This window comes from Clytia hemisphaerica, unplaced genomic scaffold (genome assembly GCF_902728285.1).
Source record: "Clytia hemisphaerica strain Z4C2 unplaced genomic scaffold, Clytia hemisphaerica genome assembly, whole genome shotgun sequence".
Lineage (NCBI taxonomy): Eukaryota > Metazoa > Cnidaria > Hydrozoa > Leptothecata > Clytiidae > Clytia > Clytia hemisphaerica.
The window spans coordinates 337,202-358,361 of NW_027104370.1; the positions used below are offsets into that span (position 1 = coordinate 337,202).

General features: G+C 36.6%; 1 protein-coding gene, 1 long non-coding RNA gene and 13 other non-coding genes across 16 annotated transcripts in view; 5 read left to right on the forward strand and 10 right to left on the reverse strand.

The window, feature by feature from the left end:
* Positions 1-100: 100 nt before the first annotated feature.
* On the reverse strand, positions 101-2,726 carry LOC136818440 (uncharacterized). Its single transcript, XR_010848235.1, has 2 exons — positions 2,113-2,726; positions 101-1,224 (listed from the first exon to the last, which is right to left on the reverse strand). It is a non-coding gene; the product is annotated as an uncharacterized lncRNA (long non-coding RNA).
* A 2,847-nt stretch (positions 2,727-5,573) lies between these two features.
* On the reverse strand, positions 5,574-5,645 carry Trnaq-cug (transfer RNA glutamine (anticodon CUG)). The gene has a single exon. It is a non-coding gene; the product is annotated as a tRNA-Gln (tRNA).
* A 94-nt stretch (positions 5,646-5,739) lies between these two features.
* Trnar-ccu (transfer RNA arginine (anticodon CCU)) lies at positions 5,740-5,812 on the forward strand. The gene has a single exon. It is a non-coding gene; the product is annotated as a tRNA-Arg (tRNA).
* Positions 5,813-6,037: 225 nt separating this feature from the next.
* Positions 6,038-6,109, reverse strand: Trnaq-cug (transfer RNA glutamine (anticodon CUG)). The gene has a single exon. It is a non-coding gene; the product is annotated as a tRNA-Gln (tRNA).
* Positions 6,110-6,203: 94 nt separating this feature from the next.
* Positions 6,204-6,276, forward strand: Trnar-ccu (transfer RNA arginine (anticodon CCU)). The gene has a single exon. It is a non-coding gene; the product is annotated as a tRNA-Arg (tRNA).
* Positions 6,277-6,498: 222 nt separating this feature from the next.
* Trnaq-cug (transfer RNA glutamine (anticodon CUG)) lies at positions 6,499-6,570 on the reverse strand. The gene has a single exon. It is a non-coding gene; the product is annotated as a tRNA-Gln (tRNA).
* Positions 6,571-6,664: 94 nt separating this feature from the next.
* Trnar-ccu (transfer RNA arginine (anticodon CCU)) lies at positions 6,665-6,737 on the forward strand. Its single transcript has one exon. It is a non-coding gene; the product is annotated as a tRNA-Arg (tRNA).
* Positions 6,738-7,571: 834 nt separating this feature from the next.
* Positions 7,572-7,644, forward strand: Trnar-ccu (transfer RNA arginine (anticodon CCU)). The gene has a single exon. It is a non-coding gene; the product is annotated as a tRNA-Arg (tRNA).
* Positions 7,645-7,872: 228 nt separating this feature from the next.
* On the reverse strand, positions 7,873-7,944 carry Trnaq-cug (transfer RNA glutamine (anticodon CUG)). The gene has a single exon. It is a non-coding gene; the product is annotated as a tRNA-Gln (tRNA).
* A 388-nt stretch (positions 7,945-8,332) lies between these two features.
* Positions 8,333-8,404, reverse strand: Trnaq-cug (transfer RNA glutamine (anticodon CUG)). Its single transcript has one exon. It is a non-coding gene; the product is annotated as a tRNA-Gln (tRNA).
* Positions 8,405-8,792: 388 nt separating this feature from the next.
* Positions 8,793-8,864, reverse strand: Trnaq-cug (transfer RNA glutamine (anticodon CUG)). The gene has a single exon. It is a non-coding gene; the product is annotated as a tRNA-Gln (tRNA).
* A 373-nt stretch (positions 8,865-9,237) lies between these two features.
* Trnaq-cug (transfer RNA glutamine (anticodon CUG)) lies at positions 9,238-9,309 on the reverse strand. The gene has a single exon. It is a non-coding gene; the product is annotated as a tRNA-Gln (tRNA).
* A 1,014-nt stretch (positions 9,310-10,323) lies between these two features.
* Trnar-ccu (transfer RNA arginine (anticodon CCU)) lies at positions 10,324-10,396 on the forward strand. The gene has a single exon. It is a non-coding gene; the product is annotated as a tRNA-Arg (tRNA).
* Positions 10,397-11,538: 1,142 nt separating this feature from the next.
* Positions 11,539-11,610, reverse strand: Trnaq-cug (transfer RNA glutamine (anticodon CUG)). Its single transcript has one exon. It is a non-coding gene; the product is annotated as a tRNA-Gln (tRNA).
* Positions 11,611-13,063: 1,453 nt separating this feature from the next.
* Positions 13,064-21,160, reverse strand: part of LOC136818438 (uveal autoantigen with coiled-coil domains and ankyrin repeats protein-like) — a 221,249-nt gene continuing 213,152 nt past the window's right edge. For both annotated transcript variants that reach the window (XM_067074778.1, XM_067074779.1), the window contains exon 4: positions 13,064-13,533. In XM_067074778.1, the coding sequence (XP_066930879.1) occupies positions 13,151-13,533 (383 nt within the window). In that variant the 3' untranslated portion in view covers positions 13,064-13,150. The remainder of the gene's footprint in view (positions 13,534-21,160) is intronic.

The following is a 21,160-nucleotide window of genomic DNA, read 5'->3' on the forward strand; positions in this document are numbered from 1 at the left end:
GTAGTTGAAGGATTTTATTTTCTCCTCTAACTCTAAACCATAGTAACTTCCCACACCCTAAACTCCTCACTCCCATACCCACAGAAGAAAAGACACAGTGTTTTCTTTATAATTTGGTGGACGGGTCTTTGCAAGCACTGAGGATACTCTGGACAGCGGATAAAATACAAGAAGTTTATTCGTTGAGTACTGTATAATAAATTCTTGGCTCGAGTGTCATTGTTGTAAATTTGAACGTGGTAATATTTTGTAGAAAGTAGTGATTGCGAACCGGCCGGATGCGCCACAAACCCCTTCGTGAGAGGAAATTACATATTCCTCGTCCCAATGCACGGTCGCGTCCTCGAGGGTTAAGGCACTACTCTTGAGTCTCTCGCAAATACGATCTCTCATTAAATCGTTCATAATTACCGCCTCTCGTTAATTCGTTTGTAATTACGTATATTTCGTCAGTTCTTTCGATGGAAATATATGATAACATCGACCAATGTTAGGATATCGTATCATATCGTTTCGTCTTTCGAGTTCGGAATGCTCGGATTCTTCTCTTGCAGGTGTTGTCAGTGGTTGTTCGTTATCGAGTTTTTATCGTGTATCTGATTTGTCCGGTTGCTCTTTAGTCGGCTATAGAATCGGAAGTGTTTTTCTGGATACATATCCCGTTTCGTTGCCTCCGGTCATCGTCGATGCATCACATGAAAATAAAATATAAGATTTATGTAAGTAAGGTTAATGTCCAGAGCCCTCGACCCGAGATGTTGTTTTGAAAAAGGGCTACCATTTTTAAACCCATACATGTCTCATCTGAGCATGCGTACTCGAACCCATGTCTCTCGGACGCCCGTCCGCCCATTCACGATCACGCCCTGACGCCCTACTATTTGAGTGCGAGATCGCGGAGAAACTAATTTTCGCTCTATCTTCGACTGCGCGAAAATACGCTTCTCCTCTAACTCTAAACCATAGTAACTTCCCACACCCTAAACTCCCGACTCCCATACCCACAGAAGAAAAGACACAGTGTTTTCTTTATAATTTGGTGGACGGGTCTTTGCAAGCACTGAGAATACAAAGAGCAAAGGATTGTACAGTTGATATGAAATTGAGTCTAAATTCCCAAAGAACGGGTAATTTTAAGTCTTCTCTTCAAACTGTCCTTTAAGTATTTATTTCGTGATTTTTCCGATTTCCAACGCCCGTGCAAATCAATCTCTCTTTCAGACACTCCGTTATTAATCGCTGCTGTAGCTCCACCTGACCTCATGGAATGTGTACAAAATTGCCTAACATCTTCTGTTATTGGCATGACTGAACTTAACAAACTAAGGAACTCTTTCCTTGCCGTGGTATAACTGATTTTATGATGTCCTATTGCCTTATGTCCTTCCTTCGTCTTGACCATTTTACATAAGATGTATGCTTCTGAATCGTCTTTCAGTTTAGCCTTTGTGAGGTAATCATCAAGAACTTCTTTGACCGAATAATTGCTGTCTATGTCTGAAATAGTAACTTTATTACCATGTCTGTTTTGATCAGTTTTTGATTTTTCTAACATAATGTCAATGTGATCTGTGCTGAAAACAAAATGTTTAACTTGTAACCATAAGATTTCGTCTATGCGAAGAAAACCGAAATAGCCGATTAAAACTGTTAACAAAAAACGTTTATGCATAAGGTTGTCACTGTGCCCATACTCTTCACAGACCTTTTTTACTAATTCAGGTGGTAATGGCTCTTTTTGATTTGACACTTTATGCTCTGAAGCTATACGTAATGCACCTTTAAAAGTTAACTGTACAAGACAATCATCTGTAGGAGACTGGTACCCTTTTCTCAAGTGACCCCACCGTATTCCTGTTAAGGCGTTAGTTATTGTGCCTGGCTGTTTTTTCTCTTTTGATAGATCGTTCAAATACAAACAAATGTGAAAAGGATCTGCAGGTATGGCTAAAACTTCATCATATTGGTCACTCCATTTTACCCACGCGTTCCATCCATAAGAATACTTTCTAGCTGTGCTCCTTGCCCAGTTGGCATCGATTAATTCATACAAGTTATTTCCTTTCTCACGGAGCTCTTTATTTTGGATAGTTTCCAATCTCTCCTCCAGACTTTGTTCTTCTGTGCCTACAAGCAATCAAAATAAAATCTCACTTGACTTTTCTCTAGCATACTAATCAATGCACCTGTACTACCCAGCCACTACTGGTACAGGAAAAACAAAATTTAGCCCTGTACTACCCAGCCACAGCTGGTACAGGAACAGTAGATTTAAACCATGTACTACCCAGTCACTCCTGGTACATGAGAAAACAGTTACTACCATCTGTACTACCCAGCCACTACTGGTACAGATAAAATCCAAATCCATTCTGTACTACCCAGCCACTGCTGGTACAGGGAAAGATAAATGGCAAATTTTTAGTCTCAATCCCATCATTAACATAAAATTGGTCACATATGGCAGTAGGAAAAAATCATTCTAGCATCATTTGAAAATGAAATTATTTGGATGTCTTCTCTAGAGATGAAAAATCTAGGTACAAAGCAATCGAATTGAAATTTGTGAATCCTTTAAATAATGAACTACAATTTGATAGAAAATATGGTTGCAAAATTAGATATCCTGACACAAAACTCTCGAAAGTCCCCTCCTTTTTAGTTATCAAGGGCCAATAATATGCTGATCTCCAGAGCGGAACAAACAATACACCTTTGCCTTTGCAACTTTGTCATAATGTGTCACCTATTAAAGATATTGGTGGACAAAGCCAATTGAAATGGTTACTCCAATCACATGTAAAACTATCTACTCCTAGGGTGCCTGGACAATAGAATTTTGAATTAAATGAGTCAACCTTTCTGTTTGTATATGAGGCAAATCGATCAAATGTGAATTTTCCAAATTTTTCTTGGATGTAACTAAATGATTCATAATCGATGCTCCAATCATCATAGTCTATGTATTTGGAAATTTGGTCTGCAATTTGATTGTACTCCCTAGGTATCCACTGTGTTGTAATTTCTATGTCAAATTTTAAGCAAAGTTTAAAAATGTCTAAAGCAATGTTTTGAAGATGAGGCTTTCTGCTGCCTATTTGAATTATTCTTGCTACGTTTGTATTGTCTGAATGCCACAGGATTTTTTGGTTGGTTAAAAGTGAGTAAAAGCTTTCTAATGAGTATTTGACTGCCAACAGCTCTCTGTAAGTTGAACTTGTTCCTTTTTCAGAATAATTGAAATTGTCCCTTGCCACGATATTGCCGAGTTTTTCGATAATGAAACTGCCCTTTTCGCTGGCATCTGAAAAAAACTACCTTAGTAATACTATTGTTTGTTCTGATTTTGTGCCCATTGTAAAAATCAAGGTTATTGAACCAAAATAAAAGCTCTTCGCATACTTCATTATTCAAGTCATGCTGGCGATCCCAAGTTGGTTTTTCGTTTATGAAAAAGAACAAGTGCCTCGTCAAAATCTGGGATATCGAACCAATGGCGGGTTTCATGCTAATAATCATGCCTGCAACTCTTGATATTTCCCTAGCAGAGCCTCTTTGACGTAAGATAAAACTGGATAGCAGTTTTTTCAGAGCAGATATTTTCTTCTCAGGTACAAAAAATTTGAAAGTTTCAGAACTGATAATAAACCCAAGCCATGCACAAGATTTTGAGGGGTTTAAGTGTGATTTCTCTTCGTTTATAGTGAGCCCTGCCTGATCTAGATCATTTTTGACAATTGATATGCTCTTTTCTAAGCAATCTTTGTTTTTATCTCCCAATATACCATCGTCTAAGTAAACAACAGAACGGATTCCTAAACCTCTCCATCTTTTGATCAATGGTCTCATTAGTTTGGTAAAAACATAACATGCTGAAGCTAAGCCAAATGGTAAAACTTTGAATTTGAAGTATCTCTGGACCCCATTAGGGAAAACCCAAGAAAAACCGAGAAATTTTTGATCTTCTGGTGCGATAGAAATGTGATGATACCCTGATTTTAGGTCGAAAGTGGCAAAATAAAACTCAGGCTCCATTATTTGAGATACTGTGCTAATGCCTTCATATTTGAATTTTCTTTCGATCAAAAGTTCATTGATTCCTCTGCAATCAAGTACAAGTCTTAATTTCCCATTCTTTTCTGCAACTGTTAAAGGATTGCAACAATAAGCTGGTTCACGGATTTCTGAAATGCAGTCATTATCAATCAAATCAATAATAGCTTTGGTTGTAAATGAATAGTTTTTGAAACTTGATAAGTTGTTTTTGTAGAAAAAACTTGTGGGCTTGTTTTTAGATGGTATTCTGTATCCATTTTCAATGATGCTAAGAACGAAAGGTGAAGCTTGTAAATCATTCTTCCAAAACTCTGCCGCTTCAAGGATTTTTCCAACCACTGTTTTTGATGTTTTTGTTGTTGCTGGAAAGAAAAATGATTGGTTTTTTTTTTTTTTTTTTTTTTTGCTTACAGAAGGAACTTATGCGAAAAAATTGTGTCAGGTGTGCAAAAAAAAAAAAAAAAATATTTTTGAAAATAAAAACACAAGCGTCTTTTGAAAAAAGAAAAAAAAAAAAAATGTTAATTAGAAGTATTGTCAGTCGGATTACCGACTAATGTCTCTGTTGGTTTAGGTGGGTTTGTGCATGTGGCAAAAAAATGTCCTTTCTTTCCACACCTCCAACATTCTAATTCTTCAATGGGGATTTTTGGTTTTTGTCTTGGTCTACTATCCATATGGTGACTACTGAAATTGGACTGGCTACTATTCGAGTTGTGTGCCGAATTGCTCTCCTTTAGCCTTCTTTTCCGGGCTGCCTCCCTTATGGCTTTTTGAATTCGCTTTTCGTCATCCTCATCCGAGGCGAGATCATCACTTTGGTAGGCATTGGCTGTGCCCCACCCGTCTCTATCAGCGATCATTAAGACTTTCATTCTGGCAAAACAAATGTCCTTACCTTTGGTCAATAGGTCTGACACTTCGTCATATTTTTGCTTTTGGAGGGAGTTTTCGGCTTTCTCAAATATGTCCACAACTTGTCCTTGATAGTCGAACTGTTGCTGATTTGCTTTTGAGGTCAGTTTTACTTTCTCAAGCTTTCTGCGCTTCTCTGATTTTTCTTCTGGGATTCTATCGTCCAGCATTCTTTTGGTATTCTCGTTTGCTTTTTCGAGTAGGTTTGCAAGCATGTTTTGAAGATCATTTTTCGTAATTTATTGAATTCCCTCTTAAGGGGCGTCTCCTTCTGGCATGGTGTTTTCTTTGTGAAGTACGTCTCTGCTGATTGTCAACGGTTAATGTCCAGAGCCCTCGACCCGAGATGTTGTTTTGAAAAGGGCTACCATTTTTAAACCCATACATGTCTCATCTGAGCATGCGTACTCGAACCCATGTCTCTCGGACGCCCGTCCGCCCATTCACGATCACGCCCGTCCGCCCTACTATTTGAGTGCGAGATCGCGGAGAAACTAATTTTCGCTCTATCTTCGACTGCGCGAAAATACGCATCATGATATCATTTGAAAATCTCTTCTTCAATTTTTTATTTGGTTTGGTTAAATTTAACGGCTTATCTTAGGTTCCACCGAGACTTGAACTCGGATCGCCAGATTCAGAGTCTGGAGTGCTAACCATTACACCATGGAACCATACTACAATGTTAAAATCAATGATAGTAATTATTTAAAGATAAGATTATTTTAATGTAGCATGTTTTTAAAATCAATTCGAAATGCTTTATAAGCCTCTGTGGCCTAATGGATAAGGCATCGGCCTCCTAAGTCGGGGATTGTGGGTTCGAGTCCCATCAGAGGTGTTGACAGGTGATGATTAAAGAGAAGTAGATAGATTTGTGTAGATGTAACTTTGCAATAAATGCATCTACAATCGACAGACATCAGGTTTCTGGCATAGAAATTGAATTATTAACACATTATTTAGTAAAAACTCCGTAGCTGAAAGATTTCATTATCGCGATATCATTTGAAAATCTCTTTATTCAAATTTGTATTTGATTTGTTGAAATCTAACGGCTTATCTTAGGTTCCGCCGAGACTTAAACTCGGATCGCCAGATTCAGAGTCTGGAGTGCTAACCATTACACCATGGAACCATACTACAATGTCAAAAGCAATGATAGTAATTATTTAAAGATATGATTATTTTAATGTAGCATCTTTTTAAAATCAACTCGAAATGCTTCATAAGCCTCTGTGGCCTAATGGATAAGGCATCGGCCTCCTAAGTCGGGGATTGTGGGTTCGAGTCCCATCAGAGGTGTTGACACGTAATGATTAAAGAGACGTTGATTTGTGTCGATGTAAATTTGCAATAAATGCATCTACAATCGACAGACATCAGGTTTTTGGCATAGAAAATTGAATTTTTAACACATTATTTAGCAAAAACAACGTAGCTGAAAGATTTCATTATCATGATATCATTTGAAAATCTCTTTAGTCAATTTTTTATTTGGTTTGGTGAAATCTAACGGCTTATTTTAGGTTCCACCGAGACTTGAACTCGGATCGCCAGATTCAGAGTCTGGAGTGCTAACCATTACACCATGGAACCATACTACAATGTTAAAAGCAATGATAGTAATTATTTAAAGATAAGATTATTTTAATGTAGCATCTTTTTAAAATCAATTCGAAATGCTTTATAAGCCTCTGTGGCCTAATGGATAAGGCATCGGCCTCCTAAGTCGGGGATTGTGGGTTCGAGTCCCATCAGAGGTGTTGACACGTGATGATTAAAGAGAAGTAGATTTGTTTCGATGTGACTTTGCAGTAAATGCATCTACAATCGACATACATGAGGTTTCTGGCGGAGAAATTGAATTGTTACCACATTATTTAGTAAAAACTCCGTAGCTGAAAGATTTCATTATCGTGATATCATTTGAAAATCTCTTTAGTCAATTTTTTATTTGGTTTGGTGAAATCTAACGGCTTATATTAGGTTCCACGGAGACTTGAACTCGGATCGCCAGATAAAGAGTCTCCAGTGCTAAACATTACACCATAGAACCATAATACAATGTTAAAAGCAGGAATAGTAATCATTTAAAGATATGATTATTTTTTAAATCAATTCGAAAAGCTTCATAAGCCTCTGTGGCCTAATGGATGAGGCATCGACATCCTTAGTCGGGTATTGTGGGTTCGAGTCCCATCAGAGGTGTTGACACGTGATGATTAAAGAGACGTTGATTTGTGTCGATGTAAATTTGCAATAAATGCATCTACAATAGACAGACATCAGGTTTCTGGCATAGAAAATTGAATTGTTAACACATTATTTAGTAAAAACTCCGTAGCTGAAAGATTTCATCATCCCGATATCATTTGAAAATCTCTTTAGTCAATTTTTTATTTGGATTGGTGAAATCTAACGGCTTATCGTAGGTTCCATCGAGACTTGAACCCGGATCGCCAGATTCAGAGTCTGGAGTGCTAACCATCACACCATGGAACCGTACTACAATGTTAAAAGCAATGATAGTAATTATTTAAAGATATGATTATTATAATGTAGCATCTTTTTTAAAATCAATTCGAAATGCTTCATAAGCCTCTGTGGCCTAATGGATAAGGCATCGGCTTCCTAAGTCGGGGATTGTGGGTTCGAGTCCCATCAGAGGCATTGACACGTGACGATTAAAGAGAAGTTGCCGATTGATTTGTGTCGATGTAAATTTGCAATAAGTGTATCTACAATGGACAGATATCAGGTTTCTGGCATAGAAATTGAATTGTTAACACATTATTTAGTAAAAACTCCGTAGCTAAAAGATTTCATTATCGCGATATTATTTGAAAATCTTTTTAGTCAAATCTTTGTTTGGATTGTTGAAATCTAACAGCTTATCTTAGGTTCCACCGAGACTTGAACTCGGATCACCAGATTCAGAGTCTGGAGTACTAACCATTACACCATGGAACCATACTACAATGTTAAAAGCAATGATAGTAATTATTTACAAATATGATTATTTTAATGTAGCATCTTTTTAAAATCAATTCGAAATGCTTCATAAGCTTCTGTGGCCTAATGGATAAGGCATTGGCCTCCTATGTCGGTGATTATAGGTTCGAGTCCAATCATAGGTGTTGACACGTGATGATTAAAGAGACATTGATTTGTGTCGATGTAAATTTGCAATAAATGCATCTACAATAGACAGTCATGAGGTTTCTGGGATAAAAATTGAATTGTTAACACATTATTTAGTAAAAACTCCGTAGCTGAAAGATCTCATTATCGCGATATCATTTGAAAATCTTTTTAGTCAAATCTTTATTTGGATTGTTGTAATCTAACAGCTTATCTTAGGTTCCACCGAGACTTGAACTCGGATCACCAGATTCAGAGTCTGGAGTGCTAACCATTACACCATGGAACCATACTACAATGTGAAAAGCAATGATAGTAATTATTTACAAATATGATTATTTTAATGTATCATCTTTTTAAAATCAATTTGAAATGCTTCATAAGCTTCTGTTGCCTAATGGATAAGGCATCGGCCTCCTAAGTCGGGGATTGTGGGTTCAAGTCCCATCAGAGGTGTTGACACGTGATGATTAAAGAGACGTTGATTTGTGTCGATGTAAATTTCCAATAAATGCATCTACAATCGACAGACATCAGGTTTCTGGCAGAGAAATTGAATTGTTAACACATTATTTAGCAAAAACTCTGTAGCTGAAAGATTTCACTATCGCGATATCATTTGAAAATCTCTTTAGTTAATTTTTTATTTGGTTTGGTGAAATCTAACGGCTTATCTTAGGTTCCACTGAGACTTGAACTCGGATCGCCAGATTCAGAGTCTGGAGTGCTAACCATTACACCATGGAACCATAATACAATGTTAAAAGCAATGATAGTAATTATTTAAAGATATGATTATTTTTTAAATCAATTCGAAAGGCTTCATAAGCCTCTGTGGCCTAATGGATGAGGCATCGGCCTCCTAAGTCGGGGATTATGGGTTCGAGTCCCATCAGAGGTGTTGACACGTGATGATTAAAGAGACGTTGATTTGTGTTGATGTAAATTTGCAATAAATATATCTACAATAGACAGTCATGAGGTTTCTGGGATAGAAATTGAATTGTTAACACATTATTTAGTAAAAACTCCGTAGCTGAAAGATTTCATTATCGCGATATCATTTGAAAATCTTTTTAGTCAAATTTTTATTTGGATTGTTGAAATCTAACGGCTTATCTTAGGTTCCACCGAGACTTGAACTCGGATCGCCAGATTCAGAGTCCGGAGTGCTAACCATTACACCATGGAACCATACTACAATGTTAAAATCAATGATAGTAATTATTTACAAATATGATTATTTTAATGTAGCATCTTTTTAAAATCAATTCGAAATGCTTCATAAGCCTCTGTGGCCTAATGGATAAGGCATCGGCCTCCAAAGTCGGGGATTATGGGTTCGAGTCCAATTAGAGGTGTTGACACGTGATGATTAAAGAGACGATGGTTTGTGTCGATGTAAATTTGCAATAAATGCATCTACAATCAACAGAATCAGGTTTCTGGCATAGAAAATTTAATTTTTAACACATTATTTAGAAAAAACAACGTAGCTGAAAGATTTCATTATCGTGATATCATTTGAAAACCTCTTTAGTAAAATTTTTATTTGGTTTGGTGAAATCTAACGGCTTATTTTAGGCTCCACCGAAACTTGAACTCGGATCGTCATATTCAGAGTCTGGAGTGCCTACCTTTACACCATGGAACCATACTGCAATGTTAAAAGCAATGATAGTAATTATTTAAAGATATGATTATTTTAATGTAGCATCTTTTTAAAATAAATTCGAAATGCTTCATAAGCTTCTGTGGCCTAATGGATAAGGCATTGGCCTCCTGAGTCGAGGATTATGGGTTCGAGTCCCATCAGAGGTTTTGACACGTGATGATTAAAGAGACGTTGATTTGTGTCGATGTAAATTTGCAATAAATATATCTACAATAGACAGTCATGAGGTTTCTGCGATATAAATTGAATTGTTAACACATTATTTAGTAAAAACTCCGTAGCTGAAAGATTTCATTATTGCGATATCATTTGAAAATCTTTTTAGTCAAATCTTTATTTGGATTGTTGAAATCTAACGGCTTATCTTAGGTTCCACCGAAACTTGAATTCGGATCACCAGATTCAGAGTCTGGAGTGCTAACCATTACACCAAGGAACCATACTACAATGTTAAAAGGAATGATAGTAATTATTTACAAATATGATTATTTTAATGTAGCATCTTTTTAAAATCAATTCAAAATGCATCATAAGCCTCTGTGGCCTAATGGATAAGGCATCGGCCTCCTAAGTCGGGGATTGTGGGTTCGAGTCCCATCAGAGATGTTAACATGTGATGATTAACGAGACGTTGGTTTGTGTCGATGTAAATTTGAAATAAATGCATCTACAATAGACAGTCATCAGGTTTCTGGGATAGAAATTGAATTGTTAACACATTATTTAGTAAAACCTCCGTAGCTGAAAGATTTCATTATCGTGATATCATTTGAAAATCTCTTTAGTCAATTTTTTATTTGGTTTGGTGAAATCTAACGGCTTATTTTTAGGCTCCCCCGAGACTTGAACTCGGATTGCCAAATTCAGAGTCTGGAGTGCTAACCATTACACCATGGAACATACTGCAATGTTAAAAGCAATGATAGTAATTATTCAAAGATATTATTATTTTAATGTAGCATCTTTTTAAAATCAATTCGAAATGCTTCATAAACCTTTATGGCCTAATGGATAAGGTATCGGCCTCCTAAGTCGTTGATTGTGGGTTCGAGTCCCATCAGAGGTGTTGACACGTGATGATTAAAGAGAAAGTTGATTTGTGTCGCTGTAAATTTGCAATAAATGCATCTACAATCGACAGACATCAGGTTCCTGGGATAAAAATTGAATTTTGGACACATTATTTAGTAAAAACTCCGTAGCTGGAAGATTTCATTATCGCAATATCATTTGAAAATCTCTTTAGTCAAATTTTTATTTGGTTTGGTGAAATCTAACGGCTTATTTTAGGCTCCACCGAAACTTGAACTCGGATCGCCAGATTCAGAGTCCGGAGTGCCTACCTTTACACCATGGAACCATACTGCAATGTTAAAAGCAATGATAGTAACTATTTAAAGATATGATTATTTTAATGTAGCATCTTTTTAAAATAAATTCGAAATGCTTCATAAGCTTCTGTGGCCTAATGGATAAGGCATTGGCCTCCTGAGTCAGGGATTATGGGTTCGATTCCAATCAGAGGTGTTGACACGTGATGATTAAAGAGACGTTGATTTGTGTCGATGTAAATTTGCAATAAATGCATCTACAATAGACAGTCATGAGGTTTCTGGCATAGAAATTGAATTGTTAACACAATATTTAGTAAAAACTCCGTAGCTGAAAGATTTCATTATCGCGATATCATTTGAAAATATTTTTAGTCAAATCTTTATTTGGATTGTTAAAATCTAACGGCTTATCTTAGGTTCTACCGAGACTTGAACTCGGATCGCCAGATTCAGAGTCTGGAGTGATAACCATTACACCATGGAACCATACTACAATGTTAAAATCAAAGATAGTAATTATTTACAAATATGATTATTTTAATGTAGCATGTTTTTGAAATCAATTCGAAATGCTTCATAAGCCTCTGTGGCCTAATGGATAAGGCATCGGCTCTTAAGTCGGGGATTGTGGGTTCGAGTCCCATCAGAGGTGTTAACACGTGATGATTAAAGAGACGTTGGTTTGTTTCGATGTAAATTTGCAATAAATGCATCTACAATCAACAGAATCAGGTTTCTGGCTGAGAAAATTGAATTTTTAACACATTATTTAGAAAAAACAACGTAGCTGAAAGATTTCATTATCGTGATATCATTTGAAAATCTCTTTAGTTAATTTTTTATTTGGTTTGGTGAAATTTAACAGCTAAGGCTCCACCGAGACTTGAACTCGGATTGCCGAATTCAGAGTTTGGAGTGCTAACCATTACACCATGGAACATACTGCAATGTTAAAAACAATGATAGTAATTATTTAAAGATATGATTATTTTAATGTAGCATCTTTTTTAAATCAATTCGAAATGCTTCATAAGCCTTTGTGGCCTAATGGATAAGGCATTGGCCTCCTAAGTCGTTGATTGTGGGTTCGAGTCCCATCAGAGGTGTTGACACGTGATGATTAAAGAAACGTTGATTTGTGTCGCTGTAAATTTGCAATAAATGCATCTACAATCGACAGATATCAGGTTTCTGGAATAAAAAATTGAACTTTTAACACATTATTTAGCAAAAACAACGTGACTGAAAGATTTCATTATCGCGATATCATTTGAAAATCTCTTTATTCACTTTTTTATTTGGTTTGGTGAAATTTAACAGCTTATTTTTAGGCTCCACCGAGACTTGAACTCGGATTGCCGAATTCAGAGTTTGGAGTGCTAACCATTACACCATGGAACATACTGCAATGTTAAAAGCAATGATAGTAATTATTTAAAGATATGATTATTTTAATGTAGCATCTTTTTTAAATCAATTCGAAATGCTTCACAAGCCTCTGTGGCCTAATGGATAAGGCATTGGCCTCCTAAGTCGTTGATTGTGGGTTCGAGTCCCATCAGAGGTGTTGACACGTGATGATTAAAGAGAAGTTGATTTGTGATCGCGTTCAAAATAGGGGTCTGGTAAGCGAGCGATCATATTTTGTACTTATGACCATTCGAATCATTTTTGAAGAGTGGAATTTTGATGTTAATTTCACCAAAATACAGGAAGTGAAAAAGAAAAAAAAGAAAAGATACAAATGGAGATATTTTTTCTAAATATGACCATAGTCCTTATAAAAACCCTGGACTGGAAGCTTATTGTTTTAACTTTTTGTTAGCTTTTTCCTTTGTTATTATCAAAATATCAAAATTGATCCGCTCAGTTTTATCACGTTACCAAGTATTCCTCTTGGGATTGGTTTAGGATTTAATCACATNGGTTGATAAGTGAGCAAAACAAACTAATTTCTCAACGCAAGTTCAAGTAAGAAACAATGGAAAGAAAGGAAAGGCTTCTAGACCGGAGTTTTTTATACGGACTATGATGTGACGAAAAATCTGAACTCGAAAAATATATCCCATATTGTACTCTGTACTGTGCGATAACTATTACATACCTTGATAGATTGGTATACAGAGAAGAAATTAACATCTTTAATTTGTGTTAATTTCTTCTCTTCTTGTAATATTTGCATTTTCGAAAGATAATTTGAAATTTTCTCTTGATGTGTTTTGATTTCTTGTTGTTTTGCTTTTAAAGAAGTTTCCAGTGCTGTTGCTTCTTGTTGTGAAGCTTGTAAATCTTTCTTGGCATTGGTAAGGGTTGCAAAAACAGAATTGTATTCGTTTTGATGGTGGCTTCTTATACTTTCCTTACTTTTCACGTGTTCGTTCATTCCAATAACACTTCCTGCAACGGCAGCTTAAGAAAGAAAAAAAATACTGTGATAAGTTTTTAATATTCCTTTTGAGATGTTTCATGGTCCTGCATGGTCCTCATAAAAACTTCTGTAAGGATTCATCCTTAGTTCCCATGAGAAAACTCCTCTGCCTTGACGTCACGAAAAATCTAGACTAATTAATTTTTATAATTACTTTACGCGTCCCTTAGGGACTTGTTTCTACTTCAACTATGTCACAGCATTTTCTCTCGTCACTCACTCAAATTTTTAATCAGAATGAACTTGGTTGTTAACAAGAGAGCGTTAAAGAACTTTGAGAGATGAATTTGATTTTCAATTTTTTGGTTGATTTTTGATTTACTTTGATTTTGATTTCTTACTTACATTGTCAAGATCCATGAATGCTTTATTAAATAACATTTACCCTAGGCTATCTGGTAAGAACAATTTTTATTTTTCATTCAATTTTTCTAAATGATTTTCAATTTTTTCCTAAGTTTGATTTGTCAACTTAGCCAAATTTTCAAGGAGTAAATTTCTCCGTATTTCAATTATCAAATTAATTTATCAATAAATTTTTTGTCAATTTTTCTAAACTTGTGCAAACTTAAGTCCTATATTTGGATTTTGTCAAATTTTCAATTCATAAAATTTAGAAATATTCAATTTTTGTTTCAGTTTGAACAGTCGTTACAAACAAAGCCTGATTGCATTCCTCCAATCAACCCCAAATCCCTACATTCAAACAGAATCGCCTCTAAATCAAACAGCTGTCACTTACAGCTGCTGTCCAATCGTCTTCATTGCCACGCCCACTCAACAATTTGCCGCTGCGCATGCTACTCCGGAGCAAAAAGAAGTACCAACCAGGTCCTATCCTCGAAAGCCCAATCCGAAAATGGCAACGAAACCAGACGATCAAGTGATACCAAATCAAGACGAAACTATTCCATCAGAACTCCATCGTGATACCCAAGCTACCAAAAATAGGCACCTCACAGATCGCTATCACTAAGCTTGTGAAATCTGCAGAGCCAGCCATTGGAACACTCAAAGCAACATATAAACGATTGCATACCGAGCTTCAATTTGATGAAGATCAAAGCTACCAAACCACCTTGCAAACCATCAAAGCATACACTAAAGAAGGTCTCGCCAAGAAACGTACCTTAAAAAGTGCTATCACTCAAACAAACCAATCGGCACAACTCAAATCTATCGAATTTGCCACCAAAAGTATTCATCAGAAACTCAAACTCGTCGAAAGCAAGACATCCTTTGTTCCATCTCAATCACCAGATGCTGAACTCAAAAACGCACAAAAAGGAACAAGTAACATCTACAAATCACTCGAATGCATATCTAAAGATCTTCAACCACTCATCAAAGAAGCCTTTGGTACCACCAAACAATCCGAAGTTTTTGGACTTCAAACACGGTATGAAGCCCCGGGGGGGTGGGGGGTACTTAGGCAAAATGGGTGCCGGGTATGTGCGAGCCAGGGTGCCGGGTATGTGAGAGCCATAAGGGTACCTTTTCTCATTCCTCAATCCTCAAAAGTCTCTCAAAGGGTTACAATTTCAAAAGTTAGTCTCTCAAAGGGTCCTAAAATCACGAAAATAAAAGATTTCTCTCTCAAAGGGTCACGATTTCCAAAAATTTTGACCAAAATTTGGTGAAAATCAAACCAAAATTTGGAAAAAATGGACCAAAATTTAGGAAAAAGTCTCTCAAAGGGTCCCAAAATCACCAAAATTTTGTCTCTCAAAGGGTCGATTTTCGATTTTCGGCTCGGACATACCCGTCACCTCGCAAACCTAGTACCCCCCCCGGGTATGAAGCTTCACTCACCAATCTTCGCATACTCATCTCACTTATCGACAAAGAAGTCTCATCTCGTGAACTTGAGAAACATTCAAAATTCAAGGACTCCATCCTCAAAATCAAGCTTCCAAAGTTCAGTGGATTCGAATCAACTATGGACATCTACACCGGTTTGAAAAGATTCACCTTGGTGATACACCAAAAATCTTCCTACCAGACCTACTTCGAAATAACTACCTGGACCAGCCAGCATTGTCAATTGTCAAAGCTGACACCGATATTGATGAGATGTGGAAACGCCTCAAGTCGTCCTATGGCAACACAAAGATACTTACTCGACAACTAACTTTCAGAGCTCTCCAGACTTGACATGCATTCTCTCCGAAATCAAATCACCATTCAAAGCTGCAGAAGTCTAATGCTACTCAGCAAAAGGCATAAGATCGAACAAAAGTTGTACAATGGAGATGAACTGCAACGTATCTACCTTCTCATGGGCACAAGCATGACAACAAGATGGCTCCAATCAACGTGTGAGGACGAACTTGAAGAGAATGATCTATGGGACCAACTCATCAAATTCCTTGAGATCGAACGTAAAATCCAAGAGCAAAAACAACTCATCTACAAGCAAGAACCACAGAAACCTGAACAGAAACCACACAACCCAGCCGGCAAAAAAACGTTTAAAAAACGTTTAAAAAACGTTTTTCACAACGTTTGGAAAACGTTTTTTTCAGGTTGTATTTGTCGCACTTTACAACGTTTTTTCACAACGTCAAAAAAACGTTTTTCAAACGTTTATAGATTACGTTTTTGCAAGGCGTTTGAAAAACGTTGTTTCTACGTTTTCTTCTAGCCACTTGAAAGACGTTTTTGGAACGAATTATGGACGTCTCTATGACGTTTCCGAGACGTCTTAATTTTATTAATTTCGATATGGTACGTTTCTGAGACGACTTAAAAACGTCTTGAAAAGTTATTTTAGATTAGTTTTAACACGTCTCTAAGACGTTCTTTGCCAAAATAATTCCTATTCATTGCACTATTATGAGAAAGACCGTACACACATTTGAATTTTCTTTGAATGCTCTTTTCTATATAATTTTCTGGGTATGAAAATCTACAATCAGTATAAATTAAACGTAATGAAATCAAAAATTTGATGTTCTTTCTCTTCCGTCCTTCCTTTCTGGCATCTTTGTGATAATCATTCGAAACGTTTCCAGTATGATTGCTATTTGAAGTGTTAAAAAACGATATCTTGATTGCGATTTCTTTGGTCTCCTTCAAATTTGCGATCCTGAAAAAATAAAAGACGAATAGTAAATTTGATGTTTGAAGATTTTTTAGCTGCGGTTGAGACGTTGAAAACTATCTTTTCTCGTTTTCTTTCCACGGGAAAAAGAATGCTCCAGAAGGATAAAGAAAAAACTTCTTAAATTTCATGGCCAAACTTTATGTTTCACGAAATGTATTCTACCAAGGACTTTGCTAAATTATTGTCGTTGAGACAGGGGTGTTTCCAAGTCAAATTTCAGAAGTTTGAAGTACCAAGCTCACTCAGTGATGCAGGGGTATTAACAAGAAATTAGCATAGTTTTGGAAAGATATCATTAAAGTCTTGTTACATTTCACCTACCTTTACTAGCATATTTTCGGTACTTTCTGCTGGCGACCACACAAAGTCAGCTGAGGATAGTTGCAATAAGGAAACCAATAATACACTCCAGCTTGAATCTGAGGGAAAAGAAGTTAAAATATCAAGTTCTAACATAAAGTTTACTGAAGATTATGTAATTTTTCCAAGGTTTGCTCTCAAACATAAATATCATCAGAAATTGAAACCTGAAATAAGCTACACCGATAAAGCTTCTAAGAATTAAGTTAAATATCAAAAGCATTTTCGGTTTAATGTAAACTACTTACATTATCTAGTTGATTTTTGTAAGAGAACCAGTTTCTTCCAGTCTTCGTGCATGAAACATCCAACTTTTACAGAACCTTTACTTTGTTTGATTTTTGTTTTGAACTACAAGTGATTTCGAATTCGAACGTTTGAACGTTCGAACGTTCGAAAGCTGTCCAGAAAAGAAGCCATTCCATTGTTAATTCGGCGGACGATGGGGGGGAGGGGGCGGCAAGTAGATGGGACGGGGAGCGGGTGCGTGGTTTGTAATTTGGAAAGTGCGTGACGGAGAGAATTTCACAAGGTATTCAAACAGGGAGTGGGCGTTTTATTAAAATATATTTAACACTTAAAGAAAAGTCAATAAAGTAAAAGAGAAAAAGATATATCGAATATCTCTCCTATATCTCAGAGCAGCTAGGTAAAGTCTCAGAAATTTTCTTGGGATAAAAGCTGAGAGTCGATGAGGTTATGTTTATATATTTCAAATAGAAATCTTGGGCACTACACTTTCGTCTCAAAAAAACGTTTTATAAACGTTTAAAAAACGTTGATCAAAATCACGTTTAAATCAAGTTTAGAAAAAACGTTTCTTAAACGTTGTTAGCAAAACCTTTGAAAAACGTTTGGATTGTAACGTTTCAACAACGTTTTATAAACGTTATGAAAAAACGCGTTTTCTCTACAACGTTGAAAAAACGTTTTTAAAACGTTTTTTGGCAACGCGTTTTTTCACAACGTAATCTAAACCTAAAAAAAACGTTTTGAAAACGTTGTGTGCCGGCTGGGAACGAGATACACCTTCCTATCATTCTGACGTCAAAGATGAACTGGTATGTCATATCTGTGGTGATCGCAATCATGTCGCAACCAATGGTCCAAGCAACACCAAAATCGTACAATATTTTGCATGCCCGAAATTCGTCGAGATCTCACCACTGGAAAGATTCCAAAAAGTACGATCAAAGGGTCTATGCTACCAATGTTTATATCCAGGTGCACAACGCAAATCCGGCAAACATAGTCAAGGTTCAGAAGCGTCGATGGCAGCCAAGGAGTTATTGGTGGTCCACGTGAAGTATTTGGAAGAGTCCATGCATTCCATTCCTTCCAATCAAGCCACTTTATCAACAGCCAACTGAAAATCTATCGCCAAGGATACAACGTCAATCCAGACATCCGACTACTGGGTTACGAGGACATCAAACAAGACTACAACCTATTCATTCAAGTGGAATCAACTGGTAGTGAAATCAGCTTCAGATGTGTCAAATGTCGAAATTGTACCACCTGCAAAGAACACAGTACTGAAGACACAATGAGTATCAGAGAAGAAGTGGAGCAGGACCTAATCAATCGTTCTGTGAAGGTCAACGTCAACGAGTGCATAACAACTGCTACATTACCATTACTCCAAAATCCCGAGACTGCACTTGCACCAAATCGAAACATTGCTCTACGTGTGTACAATCAACAAGTCAAACGTCTTGCAAAGAATCAGCAGGACAAGGATGACATAATCAAATCGGAATCCAAACTTCAATCACTTGGTTATGTCGAATATGTAAAGAACCTACCAATTGATCAACAAAGAATGCTCCAATCAAACCCTGTGCAAAAGTTTGTTAGAGCTGGTGTTCATCCTGAGGAAACTTCTAAAGAAAAACATCCAAACTCAGGCAACTGCGAGCTAGAAATTGGCATATTTACCCCCTGATTTGACACTAATAATGACAGATAATGAAAACCACAGATTGCTTTCCTATCTATCAGAAAGTATCAATGTCTCCAGTAGTTAAAAATCAAATTTTGTACACCTTAAGACTTTTTTATGAGTCAAATGGGCCCAAAAATAAAAAAAAATTGATAAAAATCCACTAAAACGGACAGTTTTACCCTCTGGTTTGTCCAGTTGCACTCTGAATGTGATAGTTTCAAGTCAGAATTGTAATTTTCCAGAGTATATTACACAAAGATTAAGTTAAAACTATTTTCGAAGATATTTTAGGGGAGATACCCGGAGATAAGTAGTGAAAATTGCTCAGATTATGTAAAAATTCAATAAAATTGGCATTTTTACCCCCTGAAGCGTCAAAAATGAAACTAAATACAGTTGACAAGAAATTTTTCTGGTGTATCGCATCAAATTTTATCATAACACAAAGTTTGTGCCTCATTAAAAGTTGTTTTGGTAGGTCCCAGTCTTATAAAGTGTCAAAATTCAGTGAAAATACCCAAATTTTCCCTATTTTGCCCCAGGTAAACCCCCCAAAATAATTTTTCGCAAAATGTTTTTGCCAATGATGATCAACAATCCATCTTGAAAGTTTCAAAGCAATTGGTCGATTCATTCATGAGATATAGCAAATTATATCATACATGGAAGAAGCTTGGTCAAATCAGTACGTACATCATGCGAACGATGCAGGTAATTGATGAAAAAAACCATCGACATTGAAATGGGACCAATCTCACCGCACAACCTGATGATAGCACCCGCATTCTTCTACTCCACCCAACTCGACATATGTGGACCATTCCTTGCCTATTCACCACAACAAAAACGTAAAAGCATCAAGGTATAGATGGTCGTCTTCTGCTGTGCAACAACAACAACTGTATCAATCAAGGTCATGGATGACTACAGCTCAACGGCATTCATTGAAGCATTTATCAGATTCTCATGTGAGGTTGGATATCCAAAGCACATCCTTACTGATGAAGGTAGTCAACTCCTCAAAGGATGTGAAGGCCTGCACTTCGATTTCATAGACACCCAGTGGAAACTATTCATCAACTATGCTGTCGAGCTTAAAGTATGTCCTGTTGGGGGACACAACATGAACGGACGTGTTGAAAAACAGATCCGAGAGATTCGTCGATCAATGGAAACTCAGTTCACAAACCAAAAGTTATCACTGATGCAACTCGAAACACTTGCTGCTCAAATCTCTAACAACATCAACGATCTACCAATGGCAATTAGAGGGATAAAAGGAGACTTCGAAAGCATCGATCTACTAACTCCCAATCGACTAGGTCTTGGTCGAAACAATGATCGAAGTCCTACTGGCTCGTTCAACATCGTCTTCAAGGATCGAATACTGGATCAGAACAAAGCAATATTCGACGCCTGGTTTGAAACATGGCTCGTAAACCATGTAAGGAGACGTTGTACTCTTCACTAAACACGAATCAAAGTTGTCATCCAGCTATCAATTTGGTATGATCGATTCCATTGAAACTGGTCGTGATGGTAAAGTTCGAAAATGTTACATTCGATATCGAAATGCCAATGAAAAGAAGGATCGAGTTACCTTTCGTGCTGTACGAAGTATTGTTGTTATTCATCATGTTGATGAGATTGATTTAATGCATAAACTCTACAAAATTCAATGAATTGTTTTGCTGGGGGGAGTGTAAGAATTCATCCTTAGTTCCCATGAGAAAACTCCTCTGCCTTGACGTCACGAAAAATCTGGACTAATTAATTTTTGTAATTACTTTACGCGCCCCTTAGGGACTTGTTTCTACTTCAACTATGTCACAGCATTTTCTCTCGTCACTCACTCAAATTTTTAATCAGAATGAACTTGGTTGTTAACAAGAGAGCGTTGAAAGAACTTTGAGACATGAATTTGATTTTCAATTTTTTGGTTGATTGTTGATACTTTGATTTTGATTTCTTACTTACATTGTCAAGATCCATGAATGCTTTATTAAATAACATTTACCCTAGGCTATCTGGTAAGAACAATTTTTATTTTTCATTCAATTTTTCTAAATGATTTTCAATTTTTTCCTAAGTTTGATTTGTCAACTTAGCCAATTTCCAAGGAGTCAATTTCTCCGTATTTCAATTATCAAATTAATTTATCAATCAATTTTTTGAGATGCCTTGGAGTTTTTACAAG